Genomic DNA, 24,883 nt, shown 5'->3' with positions numbered 1-24,883 from the left:
GTTTTTAAAGTTAGGATTTCTAGATGAAGTTGGTCATTCGTCCCTTTGATTCTCCCAAACTACATTCCCTCTCCCTCTATCTCTTCATCGCCTCAATTTTTCAGTTATAGTCTGAGCTTTAGTCCATGGCCCATAGGGCAAATCTTCCTTGGCCAAATTTTTGTATGCTACACATTCTTTATATTGGTGCCCAATATAGCCACAACAGTAGCAAAACTTCGACAACTTCTCATATTGGTTTGTTATTGGGATTTGTTCTTTATCTTCTTTTGCCTCATTTTATAGGGAAAATATGTGGTGCAACTGCCGTGCCACAGTTGTATTCAGCCGTTGGATATCAGTGAACCCCACTCATGTAAGTGCATCCAACGACTGGATGCGAGTATGGCACGATACCACAGTTGCACCGTAGGTGAACCCCATCTTGTGTATCTTCCTGCATCACCCTTCGCTCGTCTTCTTGCATGTCTTCTCGTTCTCCCATTATCCCCAACGTTATGATTTTTGTTAGTGGCTCAGTGATATCAATTGAGTGAATTGACACTCTAAGCCAAATGATCTGTCCCATAACATCTCCATTAGCATTTGTTCCCACTTCAGCTACTTTCCTAATTGCTCAACCAGTCTCTACTAATATTTCTTTATCCGTACACATAATGGGCATATTTTGGAGTTGTACCCAAAATGATGTATTTTAAATGACTGTTTAAAGACTTCCTCAATGCCCACGGGCTCTGTAAAAACTATGAGAGCGTTATTGAAATGCCATGGTCCATTTGTTAACACATGCCTTTTGTTCACTGTCAGTTCCAAACTTTAACATGAATACGCTATCTGCCAAAGTCTCAACTTTGACTCAAATCAACAAAAGGTTCCCTAAAAAGTGGTGTTTAGAGACTAATTGAATGTTAAATAAAGAAAAACAGCAAATTAATTGTTTTTTTTTCTCTAACTGAGATGATTGAGTCTTGCTTATTGCAGTGAATTATGAATAAATGGTTTTTTTTTCGGTTCTAATTGTTGATGAGATCGCGATGGTGAGAAAAAAAATGGATACAAGTGGGAATTATGGAGTGAACGGGTAAAAGATTAAAACACATCAATTAATTTGCTGTCAGAATAATTAATTAAAAAAATAAATCATGACCCTTCAATTTAATAATGCCACATGTCAAAATATCTCAAAAGAGATCTGATACTAATCAATATAAGAGCTTTTGTTTTTTTAGTGTATTAAATCATATGGTATCCGAAAATCACATTTCACCCAACAAGTATTTAACGCAGATGCATTCTCAAGTTTCGAACCGAGGACCTTAGTTAAGCTAAAACAACCTCATGCAAGTTTATCTACGCGCTTATTGGTATATAAGAGCATCTTACTAGTAGACCTAGATCTACATTAAGAGGATAACTGCTGTATTTTTTTCTCCTTAAAACTTCAAGAATTGTGTGATTTTCCTCTTTTTTTTTTTTTCTTTTTTGCCAATTCTTCTTGTACTACATCCATTGCTTGAACCTCATGTTTCATCATATATGCTTGCGTAAAAAGTTTCTTTTAGTCCAGGCAAATGATTGTTTGAGTAGACATGGTGTTGAAGAAGTTTAAAACAAAGAAAAATCATAATTGAACGAGTGAGTTTGATTGGAGTCCAAATAATAATACTACTATTACAACAGCATGCAGGAAGGGAAATTGGAAAGCAATTGTTTTGATTACATTTTCTATCTAAATAAATGGAAGGCTTCTATTTTATTTGTATTTGTAGCTAACGAAGGAAATGATAAACATAAATAATGATTAATAATTTCTTTTTCTTTTTTTTTGGATTTCTAGTAAAGAAAGAAGAAGACAATGTACATAACAACTTGTTGTTCTGTTGTTCATCTTTTTATTTTTTTTTATTTTTTTTTCCATTTTCATTCAGATGAAGATGAACATTTTCGGAGTCTTGCCAAGCAATTATCTTTAGGCCTTGTATGCGGTAAATACATCACTTGACATCCTGGATTCAGCCGTTCCACCCTATAACATCCAATTTACAAATACTCACGTAAATAATATTTGCACAAATAACTTTGAAACAGCCTAAAAGAAGAAGAGTTTGAGTTTGCAAGATAACTCACCGATAATTGAGCAGAAAATAGTGAAGAAATATAGTTATTTCAAGCTTGGCAAGATCATTTCCAGGGCACAACCTGCTGCCTCCACCAAAGGGAAGGAAAGTTCCAGCTTTGGCTGTGTAATTCTGTGCTTGGTTTACAGAAACAACAACAACATCATCATTAGATCATATAATTATAGATATATGGCAAGCATATGCATTAACTAACATATTAAGATTATTTAAATAAACAAATCTACAACTTACATCCCATCTGGAAGGATTGAATTCTTTTGGATTTGGATAAATTTCAGGATCCAAATGAACACTTCTGAACCAAACCAGAACTTTCCAACCCTTTGGAATGGTGTACCCTGAAATGAAACACATTCCGACTTGGTTAAGTAAACCATTAGCTTGTGCGCTGTGACTTATCAAATCATGCTTATCCAGGGCCAGGGGAGACTAGTAAAAATATTTCTTCATGTTCATCAAATAAATTGAACTGACCACTTATATTGACATCTGTTTTGGCTTCTCGGAACACCGTGAGTGAGAATGTGATTATACGAAGCGTTTCATCAACCACCTTCAGAGAAGGGGGAAAAAAGTTCAGAGAAGGGAAAAAGAAAAAAAAACACAAAGAAAAGGATTTTGAGTTTGGATTGAACATTCAATTCGATTGACTCATCAAAACAGTCAAATCATAAACCTTAGAAAGATAATCCATTTCTCGAATTTCTTTAAGGGTCAAACCCTTCTGTGTAGGTGGCCTTTTTTTAACAATCATCTCTTGCTCTGCCTATAGAACAAAAGTAAGCAAAGGTCAAATTACAAGGACAATGTAAAACTTGCAAAATAAAAGAGAACAGAGTTGCTGGTGTTGATGATGGACTCGTAAAAAGACATTTAAATTATTTGTGTTGGGGTTACCTTAGCTTTTTGAAGAAATTCAGGGTGTTCTTGCAAGAAAATAGTAGCCCACATCATGGTATGGCCAGAAGATTCATGGCCAGCATTCAAGTACATCAACAGAACATCAATGATTTCCTCGTCTTCCAATTTTCTGCCATTTTCATCCTCAACACTCAGCAGGGCATCCATCATGTCTTTCTTCTTTGGAAAGTTATCATCCTTGCTCCGATTTCTTCGATCATCCACTACAGACTGTAGTGTTGCCACAAGATTTTTCCGAGCCTGAAACAACAAAGAAATTCATCATTGAATTAATTAAGTAACATCCACTACAGACTATGTTAATTAATCGTTACATGATAAAAGAAAAGAAAACAACTGACCTTAAGAGCCTTATGATAGGCAAATCCAGGAAGATTGATAGCCATGGCTCTAACTCCACAGTTAAGTTTAGTGTATTCCCTCTCCAAAGCCTCGAGTACATGGTCACTCTCAGAGCTAAGAAAAATATACATGATTATCCTGAACGTAAGCCTCCGGAGTTGAGTTAAGAATTCGATTCGTTCCAAATTGGACCATTTGTCTAAGGCAGAGGTCACAATGTCTTCAATGTAATGCACATAGACAGACAATGCTTCATGACCATTGACAGGAGCGGCCGTTAAGCGACGAAGACGCTTGTGTTCTTCGTAGGAAATGCCAATAAATGATTTCTTCCCAATGAGTTCCATCGTGGAAGCTGGCCATCCGGGCTTGAATGCATCATCATCCGTTAGTACTCTTTTGCAGGTTTCGGGCGTTGTAACTATTATACTTGGGTTCCCGAACATGAATGCCTTGTACATTCCCGTCCGTCCGAATCTAATCAATTTTTCATTTCGAAACAAAAATTAAATAAAATGATAATAATAATAATTATTAGCACTTTATTATTTAGTAGACTGCATGTATATAGGACATTTAGTTATTGGTTCAGGCCAAGATTTCTTTCACTATTAATTAATAGCTACTAAATACAACAATGTTATGAAAACGCGGAACACCTTACATCTTCAAGTCACATCCTTTAGATTAGAAACTATCAGTCTTTTTAATTATTCGTGATTTTTCTCAATTTTTTTGTGGAACCCCAACCCACACTAATAAATATCATTAGATAAATGGACCTTACTGGCCTCCGCTCGTAACCCCACTACCTACTATCACCAGATAATGGCGCTCTATCAATGATTTATTGAAATTGCCTCCATTAGGTAAATCTTTTTTGTTCACCAATTTTTGAATTAAAAGAAAAAAAAAATTATCACCAACAGTGTATTAAAAATCTATTAGCTATTATCTCATCAACGCTGAATGAGTATATAAAAAAAAAAAAAGATTAAATTGAGGGGGGAAAAAAAGAGAGAGAAGTAAAACAATTTAATTATTAGAATATATAAATATAATAAAATGAAAGATACAGTGTGTCAAAAGAAAAAATGAAAAGTGAGGAAGGAGATGAAGGAAGCGGTGGAGATGATGAGATGAAAGCTGAGAGGAACTGGGAGTGGGAAGGCGAAAATTGCAAAAATGGGGTTGGATTTGGGATTGGGGGATGGGGGATGGGGGATGGGGGATGGGCTAAAAATATAAAAAAGATCGACTGACGGTGGCGGTGGAAATAAGTAGGAGTTTTGCATAAATATATTAGGACCATGAGTATGGCAGTGAAAATGACAAAAAGGAGTCTGTATGAACCGTTGCCGTGTGACGTCTTTGATTCCCGTACTCATTAACGTACATAGAGATGAGATGGAATGGGATGAGATGCTGCAATACAAATACAAATACAAAGACACAATAACACATCACCCCCCATTTATGGCCACACCATTACCATACCCCATGGCATTTTGGTACTTTTCTAAGATCTAAGGCACACCAACGCAACGAATTTGGTTAGCTAATAGCTAACAAAAATATAATAGAAGAACTCAAAAGAAAATGAAAACAGACAGAGAGAGGGGTACCTGGAGACGAAGCTATCCACGAAGGAATCAGGGTGAGTGGTCTTGAAAGCTCTGAGGAAAGACCACATATTTCCGATGAAAGGCCATCCCATATCACCCGGTGGAAGAGAGTACTGCTTTTCACCTAATTTTCTTTCATACAACCACCAATTAACTCTCTTCATGACCCATTTCAGAATCATCATTGAACCACCAATCATGCTTCCCACCACCCCCACCCCCCAAATCCAACTCCAACTGCTATCGGAATTCATCATCCACTCCATTTTTCGATCGATAAACCACCCAACCAACACCATCACCTTTAACTCACCACCCCTTAATACTGTTAATAATAAAGACTCGTAGTGAGGCTCAGAGCTGAGACATTCCTCTCAGTCTCTTTCCTTGTACTATATGCCCCCCCACACACACACACCCACCCCACAGTCAACTGGAGTTATTATATATTGAGGGGGTGATTTTTATTTGGAAGGGCGGGAGGGTATAGATAATTAAGGAAACCTAAGCTTGCCGGCCCATATCTGTTTCTTTGTCCTCCTCTCAATAAAAATAGACATTGAGGGGGTGATTTTCATTACCTTTTCTATTTCTCACATCCCCTTTTTTTCCCCCCTCTCTTCCTTTTTTTCAACTTATACCTTATTTCTTCTTTCCTTGTATAAAATAAACTATCTGAAATATTTTTGCATAATATAATTACTAATAACAGCCTTATTCCCTATGTGGATAATCAACCAAATGAATTTCTTTCATTTCTAGTGTTATGTCGTCAACAATAATCATTTTAGGCATTCTTGCTTAATGACTGACAGAAAAGTTTCCATCATCATTATTTGGATTCCTAGTCAGATCCAAAACAATAAATCTATGGGAAAATAACAAGCACACCCCCAACCTTTAAGTAAAGGGATAAAAAATTTTCTAACATTTTAAAAAAAATATTTACACCCTAATTTATTATAATTTTGCCATTATATCCTTCTAGCATATAAAAAAATTATTAGATTATTCAATTTATCTAGGGATGGCAATGGGGAGGGGAGGGGAGGGGAGGGGACTAATCTCTCCATACCCATCTCCGATATTTTGCGTATGTCCCCGTCCCCTCCCCATCCCCGTCAGAATTGCTTGAAAGAATCTTCATCCCTTCCCCAAATAATAACAGGGGATCCCTGAGGATTCCCGATCCTCTAATAACTAATACATATTTTTTTTATTTTTGATTTTGAATTAATTATATTAAAATAAAAAATTCAAACAAAAGTAAAGTTCGAAATATATTTTACATTAACATTGATCTATTATAAAAGTCACATGCAAAATACAAATTATCAAAATAATTATCTTTGTCAATCTTCATAATCCTACAATAAAAAGAAAAAGAATTTACTTTTATATCGACAATAAAATAAATGAAATAAATGTAGATACTTAATTAATATTTTTAATAAAACAAAATTAAAATTAAAACAAAATTTTTGGGCTAATAGAATCTACCCGACCTTTTTAATGTCCTAAATAAAAATTTAACACTTTAATTAGTTAATTAGGCCTAAAAGTTTAATAATATAAATATTTTGATATTTGTTACTTTTACCAATATTTATAATTTTATAATATAATTCAAAATTTATTATTTATTTACTAGTAATTTTAAAAAATAAAAATAAAATTAAAAATTAAAATGGGGAAATGAGGAGGGGATGGGGATTCCACCTCATCCCCGCCCCTTCCCCGAATAAGAAACTGGGTAAAAAAATTTTCTCGTCCCTTCCCCGAATAAGAAATTGGGTATAAAAGTATCCTCGTACCCTCCCCAAATGGGAAAAATCCCCGAAGGTACCCGTCCCCATGGGAATTTTTGCCATCCCTAAATTTATCTATATATTGCTAATAAAATTATAAATATACCCTCATTGCCTCATTCCTCTATTTAAATTTTTATCAATAACCAATTTTCAAAAAAGACATCTACACACTTAAAAAAAAATTGTAAATAAATTATAATTTTAAAAATAAAATTGGTTATTAATACCATAATAAATAACATAGAAAATTGGTTATAAATGTACAAGTTTAAATGATTGACATGTGGAGAATTGTTAAATATACAAGTTTAAAATTTAAATAAAATTGATTATTAATAACTAATTTTATTTTTAAAATTATAATTTATTTACAATTTTTTTAGGTGTATAGATGTCTTTTTTGAAAATTAGTTATTGATAAAAATTTAAATAGAGGAATTGGGCAATGAGGGTATATTTAAATTTTTTTTATAATGTCGAATTTATCTATTTACAATTTTATTAACAATATATAGACAAATTGGATAATTTAATAAAAAAATTTATATGTTAGAAGGGCATAATGGTAAAACTATAATAAATTGGGGTGTAAATATCTTTTTTAAAACGTTAGGGGGATTTTTATCCCTTTGCCTAAATGTTGGGGGTGTGTTTGTCATTTTTCCTAAATCTATATACCCTTGTTAACATTAATTTCTGTCCAACTACTCATTTACCTTGCATCTGTCACAACGACACATGTAAGATATGATACACAATAATTTGAAATTAATAAAAATTAAGAAAAAAAGGAATAAATAGCTAAAACTGAAGTAAATTTCCTAAACTTTTGCGGGCGCCCTTAAAATTCATATTCACAATTATGATCTGCACATAATTATTGGAACACAATCAAAGTTACTACTCTAGTGAGTTTGATAATGCTGAATCTTTTAAAATGATTGCTGATAGTTGTGTTGTATAAATAATGAACTGTAAAAAAAATCAGTTAAACATTTAGAAAAATTTATTTTTAAAACTACTGTGAGTTTTAAAAGTAGTAACATGTATTTAATAAATCTTATTATCAAACTATTATAAGAATATAAATGACTGAATTACACATTATATTAAATAAAATTTATTTAAATATTTATAAACATGTATATAAAACATTTTTTATTGTGTACATATAATATCTTATATTGTTTATTTTATTTTATTATCTCAATATAATTAGTAGTTTTTGCGGTTAATGATTTTATTTTCTAATTAATAAGGATAATTTTGTGTTTTTGTAATTTATATGAAGATATATACGAAATTACATTAAATATGAAAATAATTTTCAAAATTAGATTTTGAAAAGCTACTTATTTTTTACTTTTCAAAATCTATTATAAGATAAAGTGATTTTATCAAAAGTAATTTTTTAAAAAATTTATCAAATACTAAAAATTAATTTTTATCTTTTTAAAATAACTTTTAAATCCCAAACGGAGCCTTTAATCTTATTTAGATCACCCTTTACTTCCGCCTAAGTATTCCCGATTGATACAGTAGTCAATATGCAAAAATCGACCTTTAAATAAATGAAAGGCTTGAAGTGAAGTGAGATGTAGTCATGTAGAGGATCGATCCGACTAAAATTGACAAATATGTTCATGTTGCATGTATTTTCAATAAAAGTAGGGATTCGCATAAAAACTAGTGGTTCTTTTTTTTTTATTATTATATGAGATTATTGCTCAAGAGTACAAATTATATTACATGAGATTATAATTAATATTTACAAATCAGACTGTTACTAGGACTAGTTTACATTAATTTACATTAATTCTTATGAAGTATCGCCTAGATTTTAACCCTCTCTAATATTCGAGGAACGTCTACTCTACTCACATTTCGAAAGAGAGAATATTATTTTCACTCAAATTGAGAAAGAAAATTAAACCCCACGATACATCGTGGGGACTCAAATCCATAACCTCACACTTGTGAGGTTTGGGTATAGACTTAAAAAAAAAAAAAACTAGTGGTTCTTAAATAGTAAATTCCAAAGCTGCACAAAATTTTAAAACAACTTTGGGAAAAGGCCATACTGAGTGTCCCTTAAAGTTACAACCACAACAATGGGGCTCGTGCTAACTATTTCATAATTCTTTTTTTTCCTCAACCAAAATTTATCCTTTATATATTTAATGTGATGTACACAAACAAACCCTTTTTTTTTTTCTTCGAAGCTGAAGACACACTAACACTTTTTTTTTATTACATGATATTGATTACAACTTATATTTACAAATCAGATTATTATTGAGATCAATTTACATATACTTATGGAGCTCTACATAGATTTTTAATCAACTTACGTATACTTATGGAGCTCACTATTACTAGACCAACTTACATATACTTATAGAGCTCTGCTTAGATTTTTAACCAACTTACATATACTTATAGAGCTTTACCTACATTTTTAATCAACTTACATAGACTTATGGAGCTCTACATAGATTTTTGATCAACTTACATATACTTTTGGAGCTCACTATTACTAGACCAACTTACATATACTTATAGAGCTCTGCTTAGATTTTTAGCCAACTTATATATACTTATAGAGCTCTACCTACATTTTTAATCAACTTACATATACTTTTGGAACTCTGCCCAAATTTTTAACCAACTTACATATACTTATGGAGCTCTGGCCAGATTTTTAACCAACTTACATATATTTATGAAACTTTACCCAAATTTTTATATTCGAGAGATGTGTACTCCATTCACACTTGGATAAGGGATAAAACTATATTCACTCAATTATACATTGTAATTAAAGAAGAAAATACCTCACATTGCGTTTGTAGGGGTTCGAACTCCAGCTCTTTGGCCGAGTAACATACAAGCACTCTGATTCTTGATATGCACTTGCCACAATTGTGACTCTACAGTACTAGCGCATATTTTCATTTAATGTAACATAATTAGTAGGCCATGCTTATTAATCCGCCTTAATTATTTTAAGCAAAATTATTTAGGCGAACAAAATAGAAAGACAAAACAAGGCCAATCCCGTTGACAATTGTTCGTTCACAACCATCTAAATCTAATTTCCGCTGCTGCCTTGTGCTACACATAGATATCTGGAGATATTAAGACTTTGATTCAAGATACACAAATAAAGTAAAAGATTTGTTTTAATCATCTGAATCAAAAAATATTTTTTTTTTCTAATTCGAATTTAGAAAAGGAAGATTTTATTTATTTATTAAAAAAAAAAATTTTGTAGTAGGGTAGAATTCCAATTGCAATAGAAACTGATTTTTTTTTTTTTTTTTTGTAATACAGCTAGTCCAACATCTAATTGATTTGATCGGATAAATTAATAGCGAAGAAAAAAGGGGGACAACAAATAAGCTTTCGATCACTGCTTTGCCTACCGTACAAGGGTTGTGTTGCTGTCCTGCATGACGGAAGACGGATGTCAAGTCCTAGGACAGCTTATCCCTAAATAACAACGGTCAATGCTCAACTCCTGAAATAAATAAATAATGCGGTCTGCGAGAATCCAAAAAATTATTCCTAAATCTCCTGCACTTACTAACTTCCGGTGCCGTCGGTGCAGTTGTGACATGCAGAGAAGAACTACCAAGACAAAAGAAAGAGGATGCCCCAAAAAACAGATCAAAACAAAATAACAACACTACAACAGCCTTCAACATAGCCCTGTTTAGTGTTAATGAATTAAACAGATCAAATATATATACTCGTTCATGGACCATAGAAAAGCCTCGTCACACAACCAGGACTTCGGTAATTGTAAAGACGTTAACTTCAAGTTCAAGAAATGCATTTTGGGTGTCGCTCATAAAGATTATTATGAGTCCCCGCATTTTGGTATCGCATTCGCGCGTGTCCTATCTCGCAACAGAACATGAGTTTTATATTACAAGTTGCCATTTAAAAATAAGTTTTTATCATGCAAAAAGAAAACAAAAGAAAAGAAAACAAACAACAAAGGTTTCCACACCCAACACAAGTAGCCCCCTGCCCGTCCAGTCTTAATGCTCTTCCGGTGTAGCTGGTGACTCTGAATTTGATATTGCTATCAGCTCAGCCCTATACTTCTCTGCTCCATCATAATCCGTACTCACTTTAGTAGCTGGCGTTTCACCTTTGGGAATTTCTGATGACAATTTTGAAGCAGAAGTGTTGTCTGGAAGAGTGTATGAGATGGCAATGAGCAACTCCCGCGTGACTTCCTCACAAGCTTCCTTGCCAGGTGCCGACTTATCCATAAAATTACAATCTGCTTGTCCTGCACGTATCATCCCACACCATTCTATTCAAAAAAAAAAAAAAAAAAATTGATCAAGTGAAGAAAGGTAGTGTTGTACACATGCTAACAGCATAACAGCAAGCATATATAACTCGTAATCACCAAAATGCGTCGCCAAAAGAAATAAAAGAAATCACTTGTGCACCAGTTAGTGTAACCTCTGGTGATCAAACAGCAATTTTCCTCATTGACAATATATAGACTCAGTAATTTACATAACCTGCATCAGCACATAGGCACACAAAACAATCCACACAGTCCATCCAGTTGCATCGATCAAGGTTAATTGGTTATCCAAACTGTCAAAGCACATCACTTTGGCAGAAGGGGGCACTGTGGAGTTCAGTCTACAGTAAAGGCCTATTCAAAATCTACGAAGCTAAGCAAAACTTCAGTCATTTGTCTAGGAAGCATCATCTCAAGTGCAGGAGTTGTGGAAAATAAAAAATTACGAAGCACCAACAACGGATACATGCAACAAGTGACAAGACTTGAAGGGATAAATCAAAAGGGTGAACTGTATCTTCCAAGTAGATGCATGCCTTAAGTAGAAGGAAATCAACAATTTTTCAATTAAGGGAAGCTTTTGGGCACACCAATACAACAGTTAAAGTTTTTGGAACAATAATGTGAAATACAAATGTTATCCCGAGCACAATTTCAATCACAACGGAATTAATTAACACGAAGAAGCAGTGGGACTGGGAGTAAGTATGTATATGCTGCCCCAAAAAAATAATTTATCCACGGCCAGGCCCTAATAAATGGAGAACTAATATCAAAGAAACATACGCGACCAAATGAAAACCATCCTCCACACACACACACACACACATATATATATACTCAACTCCCTGGAACTTCAATTACAACAGCGCGAGCAATTGAAAAAGGTAAATTAATTAACATGCAGTTATTCAGTTGATTAAAAGTAAAAACACAAATCAAATCAGCTAAATCTGTACACAGATAAACAGTAATTCAGTGCAGAAATATAATAATCGATCAAGTATGGAAACAGAAACAATTTTCTATAAAGATCTTTATATATTAATTATTATAAAGTTAATAGAGAGAGAGAGAGAGAGAGAGAAAGAGGAGAAGGAAAAAAAAAAAGAAAGAAGAAGAAGAAGAAAAAAAATAAAAACACAGAAAGGAAACCGAAGGAAAAAAAAAAAAAAAGTTAAACAGTGGTAATTGATATAGATCAGGAAGGTTAGTAAGTAGACAAAGCCGGAAAGAACATAAACAATTTTAAGTAATTAATTAATTAATTAGATACATATATAGATGTAATTACACAAAGACAAAGAAAAAGGTAAAGGTAAATCCGAATTCAGATAATAATAGTAAGAAAGGGGAAAAGAGAGAGAATACCGATTAGGATGAACCCCGTCCCCCCACCCCCTCGCTAATTCAAATTCAATGATGATCTTCTCCTGCTTAACAACGATACGATCCTCACACCTTTCTTATTTCTACAAGCCGTTACCCTTTTTCTTTTTCTTTTCACCTTTTTTGCGCATATCTAGCTGTGTCTTATCTAATGTAATTTTCACCTAGTATTACTCTTTTTATTTTTTATTTTTAATTCCATTTTTATTAATCTACGCAGAAACGAATCAAGACAGGAGACTTTTCTTTTGCCGTCTTCGATGAATGAATCCTACTCCTACGGCTGTAATGTTAGATTATTAAGGTCTTAGTTGGCGCTGAGTGTTTATAATTTTTAGGTTATAAACTGTAAAGAAATTATAATTATTTAATAAATGTATTTTTTAAATAATAATTTTAATAAAATTAGTATATCAATTTTTTTATCAAATATAAAAATAAAAAAATTTATCAAATATCTTAATCCTGTCTCTTTAAAACTACGCTCTACGCTGCCCGTCTTGGATCACAGCCGACGTAAGTAATATCATCTGACCAAAGTAATTTTATATATAAAAAATAAATAAACAAACAAATAAATAAAGGCATGGTCACTGTCACTGACTCACTGTCACCTCATATGCTTATCCTTTACCGCAATTTTGTCCAAGTGGATCCACGTGTGTTAGACTCCAAAAAGCTAATGAGCTGTCAATGGCCCAAATCTCATTTCTCATTTAATATCGTCATCAAATTTCCCTTTAATTAAAATCTTTAATTCGTATGCCTTAAATTTATTTTTATATCAATTATTTATTTTAAATTAATAAAAATTATCTGTCAACTACTAATTCGTTAAATATCATTTATAAGTTAATAAAATAATAATTTTGCTCTTAAAATTCAAAAAAAAGTAAAAAAAAATTATCATTTATATATTCTAAATTTATTCTATTATTAAAAATATTATAATATTTTAACGGTATATCAATCGTCTATTTAAAATTAAAAAAAATTATATGCCGATCACTAATTCATTAATTATCATTTGTAAGTTAACAAAATTATAAAAAAAAGTGATGATTTTACTCTTAAAACTCAAACTAAAGTAAACATATATATATATATATATAATTTAATTAACATATAAAAATAGTCCTTTTTTAAATTAAATTTTAAATAATAAATGACTAATAGATATATTTTTTTAATTATGAACAGAAAAATTCTAATTTTTTACCGACCTTAAATAAATTGATCTTTTACACTGCACACTCAATAAAATTTGACTAGTTGTACAAAGCCTTGAATTCCGTCGTTTTCCAATTAAGTTTAAGGGTGGAAGGGTAAAATCAGAAATCCATGACTTAAATTAATTTTAATAAAAATTCTCTTTATTTTTGTCGTTTTTTTATTCCGCCATTCCGCCATTTCGTTTTTCTTTTTCTTCTCTTTCTTCTTCTCCATTTCTTCTTCTTCTCTATTTTTTCTCTTTTTTCTTCGTCTTTTTCTCCGTTTCTTCTCCTTCTTCTTCTCCAGCACTTGTCTGCTTCTTCTCCATTTCTTTTTATTCTTCTTCATGTTCTTTGTTTCTTCTTAATCTTCATATTACCAAATGAGGAACATCAACTACCGCGTTTACCACCGCGCCACTCTAGAGCGTCGGCTGCTTCGTTTCTGCTTCTTTTCGCCGCCACCTCTTAGTTCCCTTTAAGTTTAGTGATTATGGGTTTAAGGTTTCATTAGTTATTTGGGTTTATTTTGAATTATGATTTAGGGGATTGTATTTTGAAACCCTAGATCAAGTAATCAAAATCAAATGCGTATTCATGGGTTAATTTTGAAGATTGAGTTGAAGAGTATAGTGTGGGTAAGGATTTTGTGGTGATGAAAATGGTTGTGGAAGGGGCTGAATTTAATTGTGATTCAAATTACATTGAACGTGTTGTGGTTTTTATTCAAATTTTTATTTATTTATTGTTCGTTGTCTCCATATTTCTTTGTAACATCTTCCTCTTTAATTTTTTTTTTTTAATGGCGGCTGCGTATTTTATAAGTTGATAAGGTTTTTCTAAGGGAAAATAATAATGGTGATAACGTACATGTGATAAGAAGTGTTTTTTTTTTTTTTTGGCAATAAAAATAAAATCCTTTTACTTGAAAAAAAAATTGATAGTTAAGTTCGCTGTTAAACAAATTAAACGAGTTTAAAATTTGTTTTTAAAAAATGGGCACGTGCTCTATAATTAACCATTTATTTTAGGACATTAATGTAAATATAAAATATTGGATTGGGCTTTGTGTAATTAAACTTACTCCAATTCAAATAAACGGGTATTTGTGTTATTCAATTAAAAGTCAGACAGAACCGTTACAGATAAACAAGGTGCAGTGCAACGAGACAATTCTACTAGGTGTGGGGGTCGGCAAAAAATTACACTTTTTAGAATTTTTTTTATTTATTTTTACAATCAATATTGTTAATTTTTAGTAAGTGTAATTTTGGAACTAAATGGGATTAATAGAATAGTGAAGGTTAGTGAGAGAAATTGAAGGGATCAAATATCACTGCTCTTTGTAAAAAAAGAATTTCATTCACATGACAAATGAGAAATTTGTAGAATAAAAATGAACATATTTGGCAGTGATATAATATATGTATAATTTTAATGGGAGTAAGGCTAATTGGGCTGATTGGTCTCTAAATTTTACTTTAAACATTATTTTACTCTGTTTACTAATTTACTAAAATTTGAAAATTTAATTTTTACTTTATACTCTCTAGTAAATACCAAAGTCATCATCCATCAACTGAACATATTCATTAATTTTTTTTATCTACACATTAAAAAAATATTCATTACCGCTATAAAATTTCAGTATATTCATTAGCAATTCATTTTTCCTTAAACCTTTATTTCTATGCCTTCTTCATATTTGTTGCTTATTTATTTTTATTATCTTCAATCTCACTTAAAATGGAACACATATTTTTCTTGATGGCTGAGAGTACTCCGATTTCAAATCCAATTCATCACCCTCTTCTTTCATTTAATTTTCTCTCTTGTACTTCCTACTATTGCAATTTTTTGTCTTTTTCTTTTCCCTAGAACTTGAAGAATTGTGTTGGTTCTTCTTCTTTTTCTTCTTGTACTACAAACGGACGAACAAATGGGTGTGTTTGGTGAGTGTTTAAAATCATAATATTACATTCAATCATATTAAATGGCTGTGTTTAATAGCGGTATATTTAACATTGTGATTTTTAAGGATTTTGAATTGAACGGGTACTAATAGCTTCACACTTCTTGTTTTCGTTTTCGTTGCTTTTTATTTAGAATGATTTAAATTTCACAATATACCTCATTTAATTTTCCATTTACCCTTATTTTAGTTTAACCATTATAAATATTTTTTTTTTAATTTTGCATATCTGAAATTCTTACAAATTACAAATAAAAAACATAATAACTCACTTATAATCTACGGTGAGTGATCAGGATATTAACATTCAGTTTCATTTTCACTTTGTCTTTTTGTTTTTGTTTTTTTTCAAATATTATTGTTGTGTTGTGGATGAGTGAGTTATAATGTTTGAGACTTTGAGTTCATGATGACAAATATTTGATTTTGAATGACAGTAGACAAAACTCAGGTAGAAAATTTAGTAATTTCTCAAGGCGTGTGATGTAGCATAATTGCGTCGGATAAACATTGTACTTTTGGATGGCCATAACTGGGGTCATGGGTGTTGATTTTGGGCTTATAATATACCGTTTCGAACCTTATTCGGAGACGAACCATAATCAGACTAACTCTTGCCGCTTTGCCCTATAGTCGAGATAGAAATTTTGTTTTTTTTTCTAGTCATTTTGTGGCTTTTCGTTGTTTTCTTATTTTTCTTTTACTTTTAGGGTTTTTATCTTTTTTAAAATATGGAATTTGAGCCATTTTTTTTTCTTATTTTGATTAGAAGATTTTTATCATAAAATAATATTTCATATTTATCTATTTTACTTTGGTAAATTCGGGTATTTAGGATTAGTATAAAAGGACTCCAAAACTTTGGTTTTATTCATTAAGGCTTTTCCAATAAAATTTCATTATTCAAAACTTATTTTCTCTTAACTATTAATCTTTTATGTTTTTGCATTGTCAATGTATGATACAATTCTAATTTGAATTTGTTGAGTGAATTAGTCACTTGATAATCTTTAGATTGGATTGTATAATTAAATCACAATTACAATGTAATTCATCAAGGGAGGCTTTTTATTAAGTTGATATCCCTCTTATTTCTTTTTATATAGCACATATAATACAACAATGATTTCTCATTTGAAAGGTCTAAATAAAGTAACAAAGACCAATAAAATGCAGAAAACATTATACTAGTACCCAAAAATTTTTTTATAGACATATCATATATATTTAATTTGAATTTAGTTAATTATTAATTTCTTAGAAAAAAACAATTTTTTTAAAAATTTATTATCAAATTATTAATTTATCAAGTTGACTTCATATCGAAACTGACAAAAATTATTATTTAATCAAAGATTATTATTTATCGACTAATTGAATATTAATTTAACGACATTCTGCAATTATTCTACTGGCACTGGCTTGCAAATTACAATTAAATAATAATAAGACCTACTTGGTTTATATCTGTTGGTTTTGCAGGCAGTAGAACTGAATTCAGATAGCGTTTACATTTTGGATTGGAATGGAAATTCTAAGATTGAGAGTGTGGAGTGAGAGTAGAAGTAGGTTGTTTACTTACATTGGAATGAGAGAATGGAATTGAAACCAAAATCCAATTTATGTGTTTACATTGTCTTGGATTGGGAGTAAATAGTTTTAAATTATAATTTTACTCTTATTTAAAGAATTATAATTTGTAATTAAAAAATTAATAAAAAATATATTTAAAAAATAAAATAAATATTTTATTATATTTGTAAATCAATAATAATTATTAATATTCTTAATTATGTAAATCATAATTTTTTAATTAATTTTAATTTAAATTATATGAATAAAAATTATTAATAATAGAAACACAAATGAAACATTATTATGAATAATATAGTACAAAATTAATATTTTTTTAAAATAAAATATTTATTATTATTAATTAAATAATTAATTAATATTTATTAAAATTAATATTTAATATTATTATTTTTAATGAATTTAATTTATAAAATAATATAATATTATTATTTAAATAAATATAATATTTATTTATTTTTATTTTATTAAATTTAATAAAATAAATATGTTTATAATTATTATTTTTAATAAATATAATCTTATTTATTTTAATTATGAGGATAAAAAAAAAAAAAGAGGAGAGTAGATTTCCACGCCCACCTCCCCCTATAGGAGTGAAAATCCAAAATTAGGTGGAACTCACGAAGTAGGAATCCCACTCCCCCATTTAAAAATAATAAGTAAATACTAGAGTAAGAAAAACTTACACTCTACACTCTCACTCTAAAAAATAAACATAACATTAATGAACTCTGTTTTTTTTGTTTCGCTACTCTTTTAAAAAGTAAAAAAAAAATCATTTACGGTGTCATAATCAGTACGTACAAGGAATCAGATTTGTGCTGCTGTGTTATTGGACGTAATTTTTGTCCATTGTAGTAGTATTGACTAAAGATAGATTTTGTATTTAAAATTAAAAATAAAATTGAGAATGGGGTTTGGCAAGACAGACGGTGGCTTAAATACCCTTTTAAGCTGGATGTGTGAAATTACTCCACCCATGTAAAATAAGTAATCATCCAAAAAGCCAAACAAAAGCTAATAATGAGGAGGTTAATGCTAATGCCAGTATCTTTGATGTCACAATTGATATCAAACCCCATACAGAAGGATATGACAATACTGTAAGCTTAAGCTAATTAGTCTCCTTGCTGGATATTATAATAAACTAACAATTCTACAAGTTTGTCACTTATCTTCTTATTGTTCTCCTATTAATGATCTTTTTACACATTTCTTTTATATATGATAGAGAGAAACTATTTTGCCAACAGAACAGGTCAGGACAGAAGGGGACGTCAACCGAAAAAATAACCCTCTTTAAATATCTAAAAAAAAAAATTGCTTACATCCGTCTAAATGCGCCAGCTATTCTGCTTCTTTGCTTCAAAGGAGGCTCCATCATTAAGCATGTCCTGAGCATCAGTTTCCATTCCAAGCTTGTTAAGTGCAAGAGCTTGCATGTAGAAGGCAGTGGGCCACTCTGGTAAGCAAACCTGAGCCTGCATGGCATCTCTCAAGGCAAGCTCTGCTTGTTCAATCATCAGGTACGACAGTGCTCGTCTCACAAAAACGGTACCCGAAGGAACAGACATCATTGATACCAGCTGAACTTGGGAAAATAATAAAAAAACAAAATCGTCAGCATTTCAACATGTAAATACTCATATTCATCATCCTTCAAGACAATTCAGGAACAGTTGGATTTCACTACCTAAAGCCAATAGAAGAAAAAAACAGATGGTACGGTACCTTTGAGTAATACTCGATAGCATTTTTGAAATCCTTGTCTCTGAATGCAATATCCCCAAATTTTTTTGTATTCAACATATCTTGAACTTGTTGTGTCCATTCTTGGAATGAAAGCTTCAACAAATAACAGATTCATAGCAAATTAGATGATTACAAGCAAAAGTCCACATAGGGAAGATCATACATAGAAACAAATAGTTTTCACACTGCAAGAGAAAGCACGATGTGTCTGTCACCATAACATCGAAATATTGCTGGCATTACTTAAAAAAAACTATAGAATGATGCTATCAGTTTCTTTAAGGTAAAGAAAATCACATTTTCCTGAGTTCTCATTCCAGTCCTAAGAAGGTAAATAGCAAAACATAGATGAAAACAGAAGCTCCCCCAAACCTCATTTTCTGCACCCTCTTCATCCTTATAACCAGTTTTTAACAAGATATCATGCACAGCTGTAAGATCCATCCTCGCACAAGCCTTTCCAAGTGAGGATAGCATAGTCGGCAGTACTACTGGAGCTTTTGATAAACCCATCAGAACATGTGATGCAACCTAAAAAAATCAATTTGACCCAAAACATCTTAGCAGGATTAAGGTGGCATCAATTTATCATTAAGAAAAGAGCAAGAGAGGTTCCCCTATAGTAGAAAAGCACTCTGAGATTTTACCTCTGTCTGCTTTTGGAGGGGTGCCACCGCCGAAAGAAGAAATTTAACATCTGGTCGATCTTTAGCCTCATATTGAAGACATTTTGAGGCTAGCTCAACCAATTGAGTCGCATCTTCATTAGCATATTGCCCTTCCAAAGATGAATCCATCAACAGCAGTAAATTTTTCCCCCTTATTACATCCAATGCCTGATAACAACGATCATAAGACAGTAAACATAATGCCTCACCAGTGCTAGCTATAAGGTGTTAGTACAAATTAGTACAAACAAGCAGGCTGATCTTGTGTATCAATTCCAGCAACCTTATTTCTTGCATATTAAAACTCATGCCACTAAAAAACAACAGCAAAGTAATCCACCCTCGAATAAATAATCCAGATGTCAGAACACCATCCACAAACACCATATCTCAGAATCAGATAACATGTCCTTAACTTCCGTTATCACACTGTTTCTATTCATTTAAAATCCATTGTATAATTTGCCAACCTTACCAACTCGCTAGTTGCTGGCACCACATTTTCAGGATGGCACCATACACATCATCATTTCAGTAATAAGACTCCTCATCCAGGAAAAGTTTGAAGCAACCCAAAAAATGAAAATACCATAATCCTTTAGGAAACTGGTAAATCCTATCCAATGCAGATATCTCATTAATAACCCACATGCAACAACCAATGGGGAGCTAATAAACTGTTAAGAATACAGCCATACAAGCAAGGCTGAACAAGAAGAGCAATTGGATCATAGGAGAGAAAGAAAGTGTCATACATGGCTTGGAGGGATATGCTTTCCGCTCAAAAGGTCCAATAGCACAGTTCCATAACTGTAGATCACACTCTCTGGGATGACCCTACCTGCAAAATTAAGAGTATTCAAATAATAGAGTGAGTACACATTTGTTTGGTCAGTAATTCTTCACTTCCTGAAGGCTATCTGCATATGATTCACTAGCACCGAAACTAATCTGGCTATCAGTCATTTGATTCTAGATTTCCTTTGGCAGAACATTAATGGCAAAGATTTCTTGCAATCTTCCTGAAATAGTGATCTGAACAAAGAAAGTTGCATGGCTTGTTTCGTGAAGAATGCAGACGGTGAGGTCACCCTTCCATTCTAAATTTCATCTAAACGAGTAAAGCCCATTTTCTAGAAGGACTGCTGTGTCTGAAATAGTACCAAACAATGACCCAGCATTATAACATTTAAGGATGATATTCTTTAAGAGAGCCACATATTTGTTCAAAACTGAAATTCTTTCAACATATAACATGCACCCAACTGGTAGACCTCAATATGCATAGAAAATGACAAAATGAAATTTGAATGATGAGTCCTGACCAGGTGATTGCGCACATTATTGCGTGTGACAGGTCATGTGTCACCTGATCATTGGCAGGCGTCCCACAGCCCGGCCAATGATTGAAAGACACGTGGCCCGTAACACACAGTAACATGCAAGACAGTGCGCACCTGGTCAGAGTTCTAGAATGATGCACCTGTCCGCAAAAACTCTGGTGGAGTATAAGCTAAGTTTGTGCTGTAGCTTTTTCCATCTCTGCTGTTTTTCATAAGACCAAAACTGGATAACCGCGGGTCACCATCCTACCATGGAATGAATATTTGATCAAATGAAGTAGCCCACCAGGAAAAGTCTAAGAACAGGGGATAACATGCCACCATCAAATAGCAAAGAGAAAGAAATATGAAATATAAAGGAGGAGTTTTGAAGATTACTCTAATTGTCTACATGCGAAAAAGATCAATACCAAATACGAATCGAGCAATTACTGTACAGATAGGGACACATGCATTCTCCTTTTTCCAGTCCTAAAAAATTCCTCAAACATTCAACATTAAAGATGTTCAAAATTTAGCAGCCTATTCTCAAGGGAAAAAAGCACAGCAAAGAACAAACTCCTTCCTACATGAAGCATTCAGGTGTTCATCATTGTTGTTGTTGTTGTTGAAGAAAGAATATCTGATAGGATCAATTGGTGGAAAGTGTACCTCATCAAAAAGAACCCTGTAAGCATTTAAATCATGGTATAATTTGCGGTTTTGAGAGTTGCAATGATCAAGTGCCTGAGCAATGTAGTAAGCAACTCTGACGCGCATTTCCCACGGCAAAGGCTGTTTATCCCCTAAAATTAAAATTTTTAAAGAAAATATATATTAAATAAAATAGAAGAGAGGAGATTAAATAAAAAGCTAAGAAATTGTGAGGGGAAGGAAGGGATAGGTTGAAAGAAAGAAAGAAAGCAAGAAAGAAGAAAAAAGAGTAAGAAGAGTACAATGAAAAAGGTGCTTGGAGAGGGTATCATTAGGCATGTACTGAGCGACCAATAAGCGCTCATCTCCCTCCGCACAACAGCCAATCAAATTAACCAATCTCTTATGGCGAACATTGCCGAGGCCAGCAGCTTCGGTGACGAACTGGTGGGGGTCAGGCCAAGACTGCCTGGAGAAGCGCTTGATAGCAACCAAGCGATTGTTCTTGAGCCTGCCTCTGTAGACCACATTGGGAGCTTTGTCTCCGCTCTCCGACACAATAAGCTCGCTGCTGAAGCCGTTGGTGGCGGCTCGGAGGTCAGCTAGAACAAACTCTTTGAATGCTGGGACTTGTTCCTCTTCTCCTTCTTCCCCTTCCCCTTCCCCTTCCCCTTCCCCTAGATCTGGCTTTGCTTCGGGAGCTTCTTTATCAGGTGATGCTAAATGTGCAGTCTTCGACTGAAAACAACCCATCATCCACTTCTTCTCGCCTCCGAGGAGGTGGAGGAGGATTTTCTTTTCCTTTTTCTTTTTATTTTTATTTTTTTGAATTTTGAATCTTCTTTTTTCTTTTTTCTTTTTTTTTTCTCCTGGGCTTTAATTAATTAAGAACTATTTCACTCACCCACTAATCATCCACTCATACCATACCAGCAGGCGGTAGGAGTAATAGTAATTAGGTTTGGAATCTAGAGAATACATAGAGTTCATAAAAAGAGTGGCTGTGGCTGTGGAAAGCAAACGGGATGGGGTATACTTATTTATATACGGCTAGAGAGAGAGCTATAGGGGGTAGGGCCGGTAGGCGTTGTTGTGGGGGTTGACTGACTTGTATTTGCATTTCGGTTTCCAAGTTCTAACAACAGAGACGCCAGGAGAAACGGTAAGCAAAGTAGTGGTGAGCGAGGACTCAACAAGAAGTTAAAATAGTCAAGTTTACAAACTAAACTGGAGCGTCCTCTACCTGCGCTCGCAGATCATTAAAGATGCAAGAAATCAATCGAATCACCTCTTTCTTACTTTTCTTTTTTAATTTTTTCTCTTCTTTCCTTCATAGGCAGACAGATGGATCATTAAATAAATAAATACAAAAGGACACAGTGTTTGGGGTTGGGGGTTGGGGGGAGGGGTGTCACATGACAAGCTGACCACAACCACGTGAATGAGTGAAGACGTAACATGAAACATATTAACACATTGACGCATTACAAAACCCAAGTGTTATTGACAAATACACAAATAAGGAAAGAATGAGTTGTGCTGCTAATTTGTGAGTACTGATCTGCTATTTCTGTTATAATATTATTACAATGCACAAAATAATAATACTATTTATATGATAATATTATCATTTTTTGTCCTGATAATAATAATAATAATCAAATATCATTTTTTAATTATTATTGCAATTTTCAAAAACAAAATAAAACAACCTCTTCGTGAAGAATGAAGAAACGGCAGTCTCTCGGGAGGTGCTCTCTCTCTCTTGCTGTGCCTGTCCAGTCTGTGCTTTCCCAGAAAAAGTGCTGCTGCCGCTGCGGACGGGGGGCCGGCGGTCATCAGCTTTTTGGTTCAACTATTTCAAAATTATTAACAATAGCAAAAATATATATATAATAATAATAATAAAGGCTGTCGGTCATACTAGCTGCTGCCTCAATATCTGTGTGCGTAAATGAAATAAGGCTTTTACTTAGTTATAGTCAATGTAAATTAGGACTCGCCTATCGTGCAACAGTGGCACCATGCCACTGCTTTTATCTTTTTTGTGTAAAATTTCATGAAGTCCTTTCATTTATTCTTATTTAAATTTTGCTTCACAAATATTAAGTTCATTTCTCCCAAACCCGTGAATCCTTCAACGGCCCTTCAACGACAAATCGGCTCCTCCGGTGGTTGTGGTTGGTCAGAAAAGACAGAGGGAATTGTGGAGAACAAAACTCAAGTGGTGGCGTCACCGGAAACTAGAGAAACAGTGGCGAATTGAAGCGGGGATTCTGTGACTTTTCACGGCTTCGATCGGCAGCTTTCCGAATGCTTTACAGCGACAAGGATGGTATGGAGATGACCGGCGTCATACGAGTTTCCGATCGGTACCAACCTTGGCCGGTGGAGTTGCCGGAAACGGAAATAAAATCCGGGTTGGGTTCGCGGGTCGGGTTGACCCGGTTATTTTTGTGACAAGGATGGTGTGGAGATGACCGGCGTCGCGCGATCTTCCGATCGGTACCAACCTTCGCCGGTGGCGTGGACGGAAATGGAAACAAAATTCGGGTCGGGTTCGCCGGTATTTGTGATAAAGAGAGGGGTATTGTGATAAAAGTGTAATATAGAAGAAAAATGTATAAATAACAAATAGTATAAGGTGCTAATTATATTGTTTATATGGATGCAATAGAAATTAATTTAATATTTATGAAGTAAAGCTTAAATAAAAATGAATGAAAGGGGTTCAATGAAATTTTACAACACTGCTGGCACAAAAGACAAAACCAGTGGTACAGATACCACGGTGGTACCGTAGCTGGATCCAATTATTATATCTCATATAAAAATATGTAAAAAGTAGTAATATAATAATAAATTTACGTAATTTTTGTATCGACTGTAAATTACAAAAATTATACTTTAGCAAGACTCAATAAATAATTATTAAAAAGTTTTAAATAAAACTGAAAGACAACCAGCATTAGTCATTACTAAATCCAAATCAATGGCGATGAATGAATATATACTTAATACATGTCATGTATACTTCACTCCTTCAACTAGTTATGAACAATGCACTTCCCATTAAGCGATTATTAAAGGTTTCTTTTTATTAATTAATTAATAGAAGACACCACAAATAACCACTCAAACAAGACAGA

The 24,883-nt window shown here is 32.9% G+C and overlaps 2 protein-coding genes and 1 long non-coding RNA gene across 6 annotated transcripts; all 3 read right to left on the bottom strand.

Annotated features, from left to right (window-relative positions):
• Positions 1–1,795: 1,795 nt before the first annotated feature.
• On the bottom strand, positions 1,796–5,658 carry LOC102629702 (ent-kaurenoic acid oxidase 2-like). The gene is made up of 8 exons (XM_006464276.4): positions 5,030–5,658; positions 3,404–3,881; positions 3,039–3,302; positions 2,818–2,907; positions 2,616–2,694; positions 2,373–2,479; positions 2,128–2,249; positions 1,796–2,026 (listed from the first exon to the last, which is right to left on the bottom strand). The coding sequence occupies exons 1-8, from the start codon at positions 5,326–5,328 to the stop codon at positions 1,921–1,923; spliced, it is 1,545 nt and encodes a 514-aa protein (XP_006464339.1). The 5' UTR covers positions 5,329–5,658; the 3' UTR covers positions 1,796–1,920.
• Positions 5,659–10,658: 5,000 nt separating this feature from the next.
• LOC102629973 (uncharacterized) lies at positions 10,659–13,247 on the bottom strand. Its single transcript, XR_369114.4, has 2 exons — positions 12,542–13,247; positions 10,659–11,167 (listed from the first exon to the last, which is right to left on the bottom strand). It is a non-coding gene; the product is annotated as an uncharacterized LOC102629973 (long non-coding RNA).
• A 5,104-nt stretch (positions 13,248–18,351) lies between these two features.
• LOC102630268 (serine/threonine-protein kinase BSK2) lies at positions 18,352–23,088 on the bottom strand. 4 transcript variants are annotated; one of them, XM_015528031.3, is made up of 8 exons: positions 22,037–23,081; positions 21,753–21,886; positions 21,242–21,347; positions 20,514–20,599; positions 19,738–19,926; positions 19,388–19,621; positions 19,070–19,183; positions 18,352–18,924 (listed from the first exon to the last, which is right to left on the bottom strand). In XM_015528031.3, exons 1-8 carry the CDS (start codon positions 22,488–22,490, stop codon positions 18,673–18,675), a joined length of 1,569 nt encoding a protein of 522 aa, XP_015383517.1. In that variant the 5' UTR covers positions 22,491–23,081; the 3' UTR covers positions 18,352–18,672. The 4 variants fall into 4 exon arrangements, with proteins under 4 accessions (XP_015383517.1, XP_006464340.1, XP_015383518.1 ...); XM_006464277.4 differs by having other exon boundaries at positions 19,463–19,621; positions 22,037–23,078; XM_015528032.3 differs by having other exon boundaries at positions 18,762–18,929; positions 22,037–23,088.
• Positions 23,089–24,883: the final 1,795 nt, after the last annotated feature.

Source organism: Citrus sinensis, chromosome 3 (assembly GCF_022201045.2).
Source record: "Citrus sinensis cultivar Valencia sweet orange chromosome 3, DVS_A1.0, whole genome shotgun sequence".
Lineage (NCBI taxonomy): Eukaryota > Viridiplantae > Streptophyta > Magnoliopsida > Sapindales > Rutaceae > Citrus > Citrus sinensis.
This window is presented reverse-complemented; position numbering and strand designations above follow the sequence as displayed.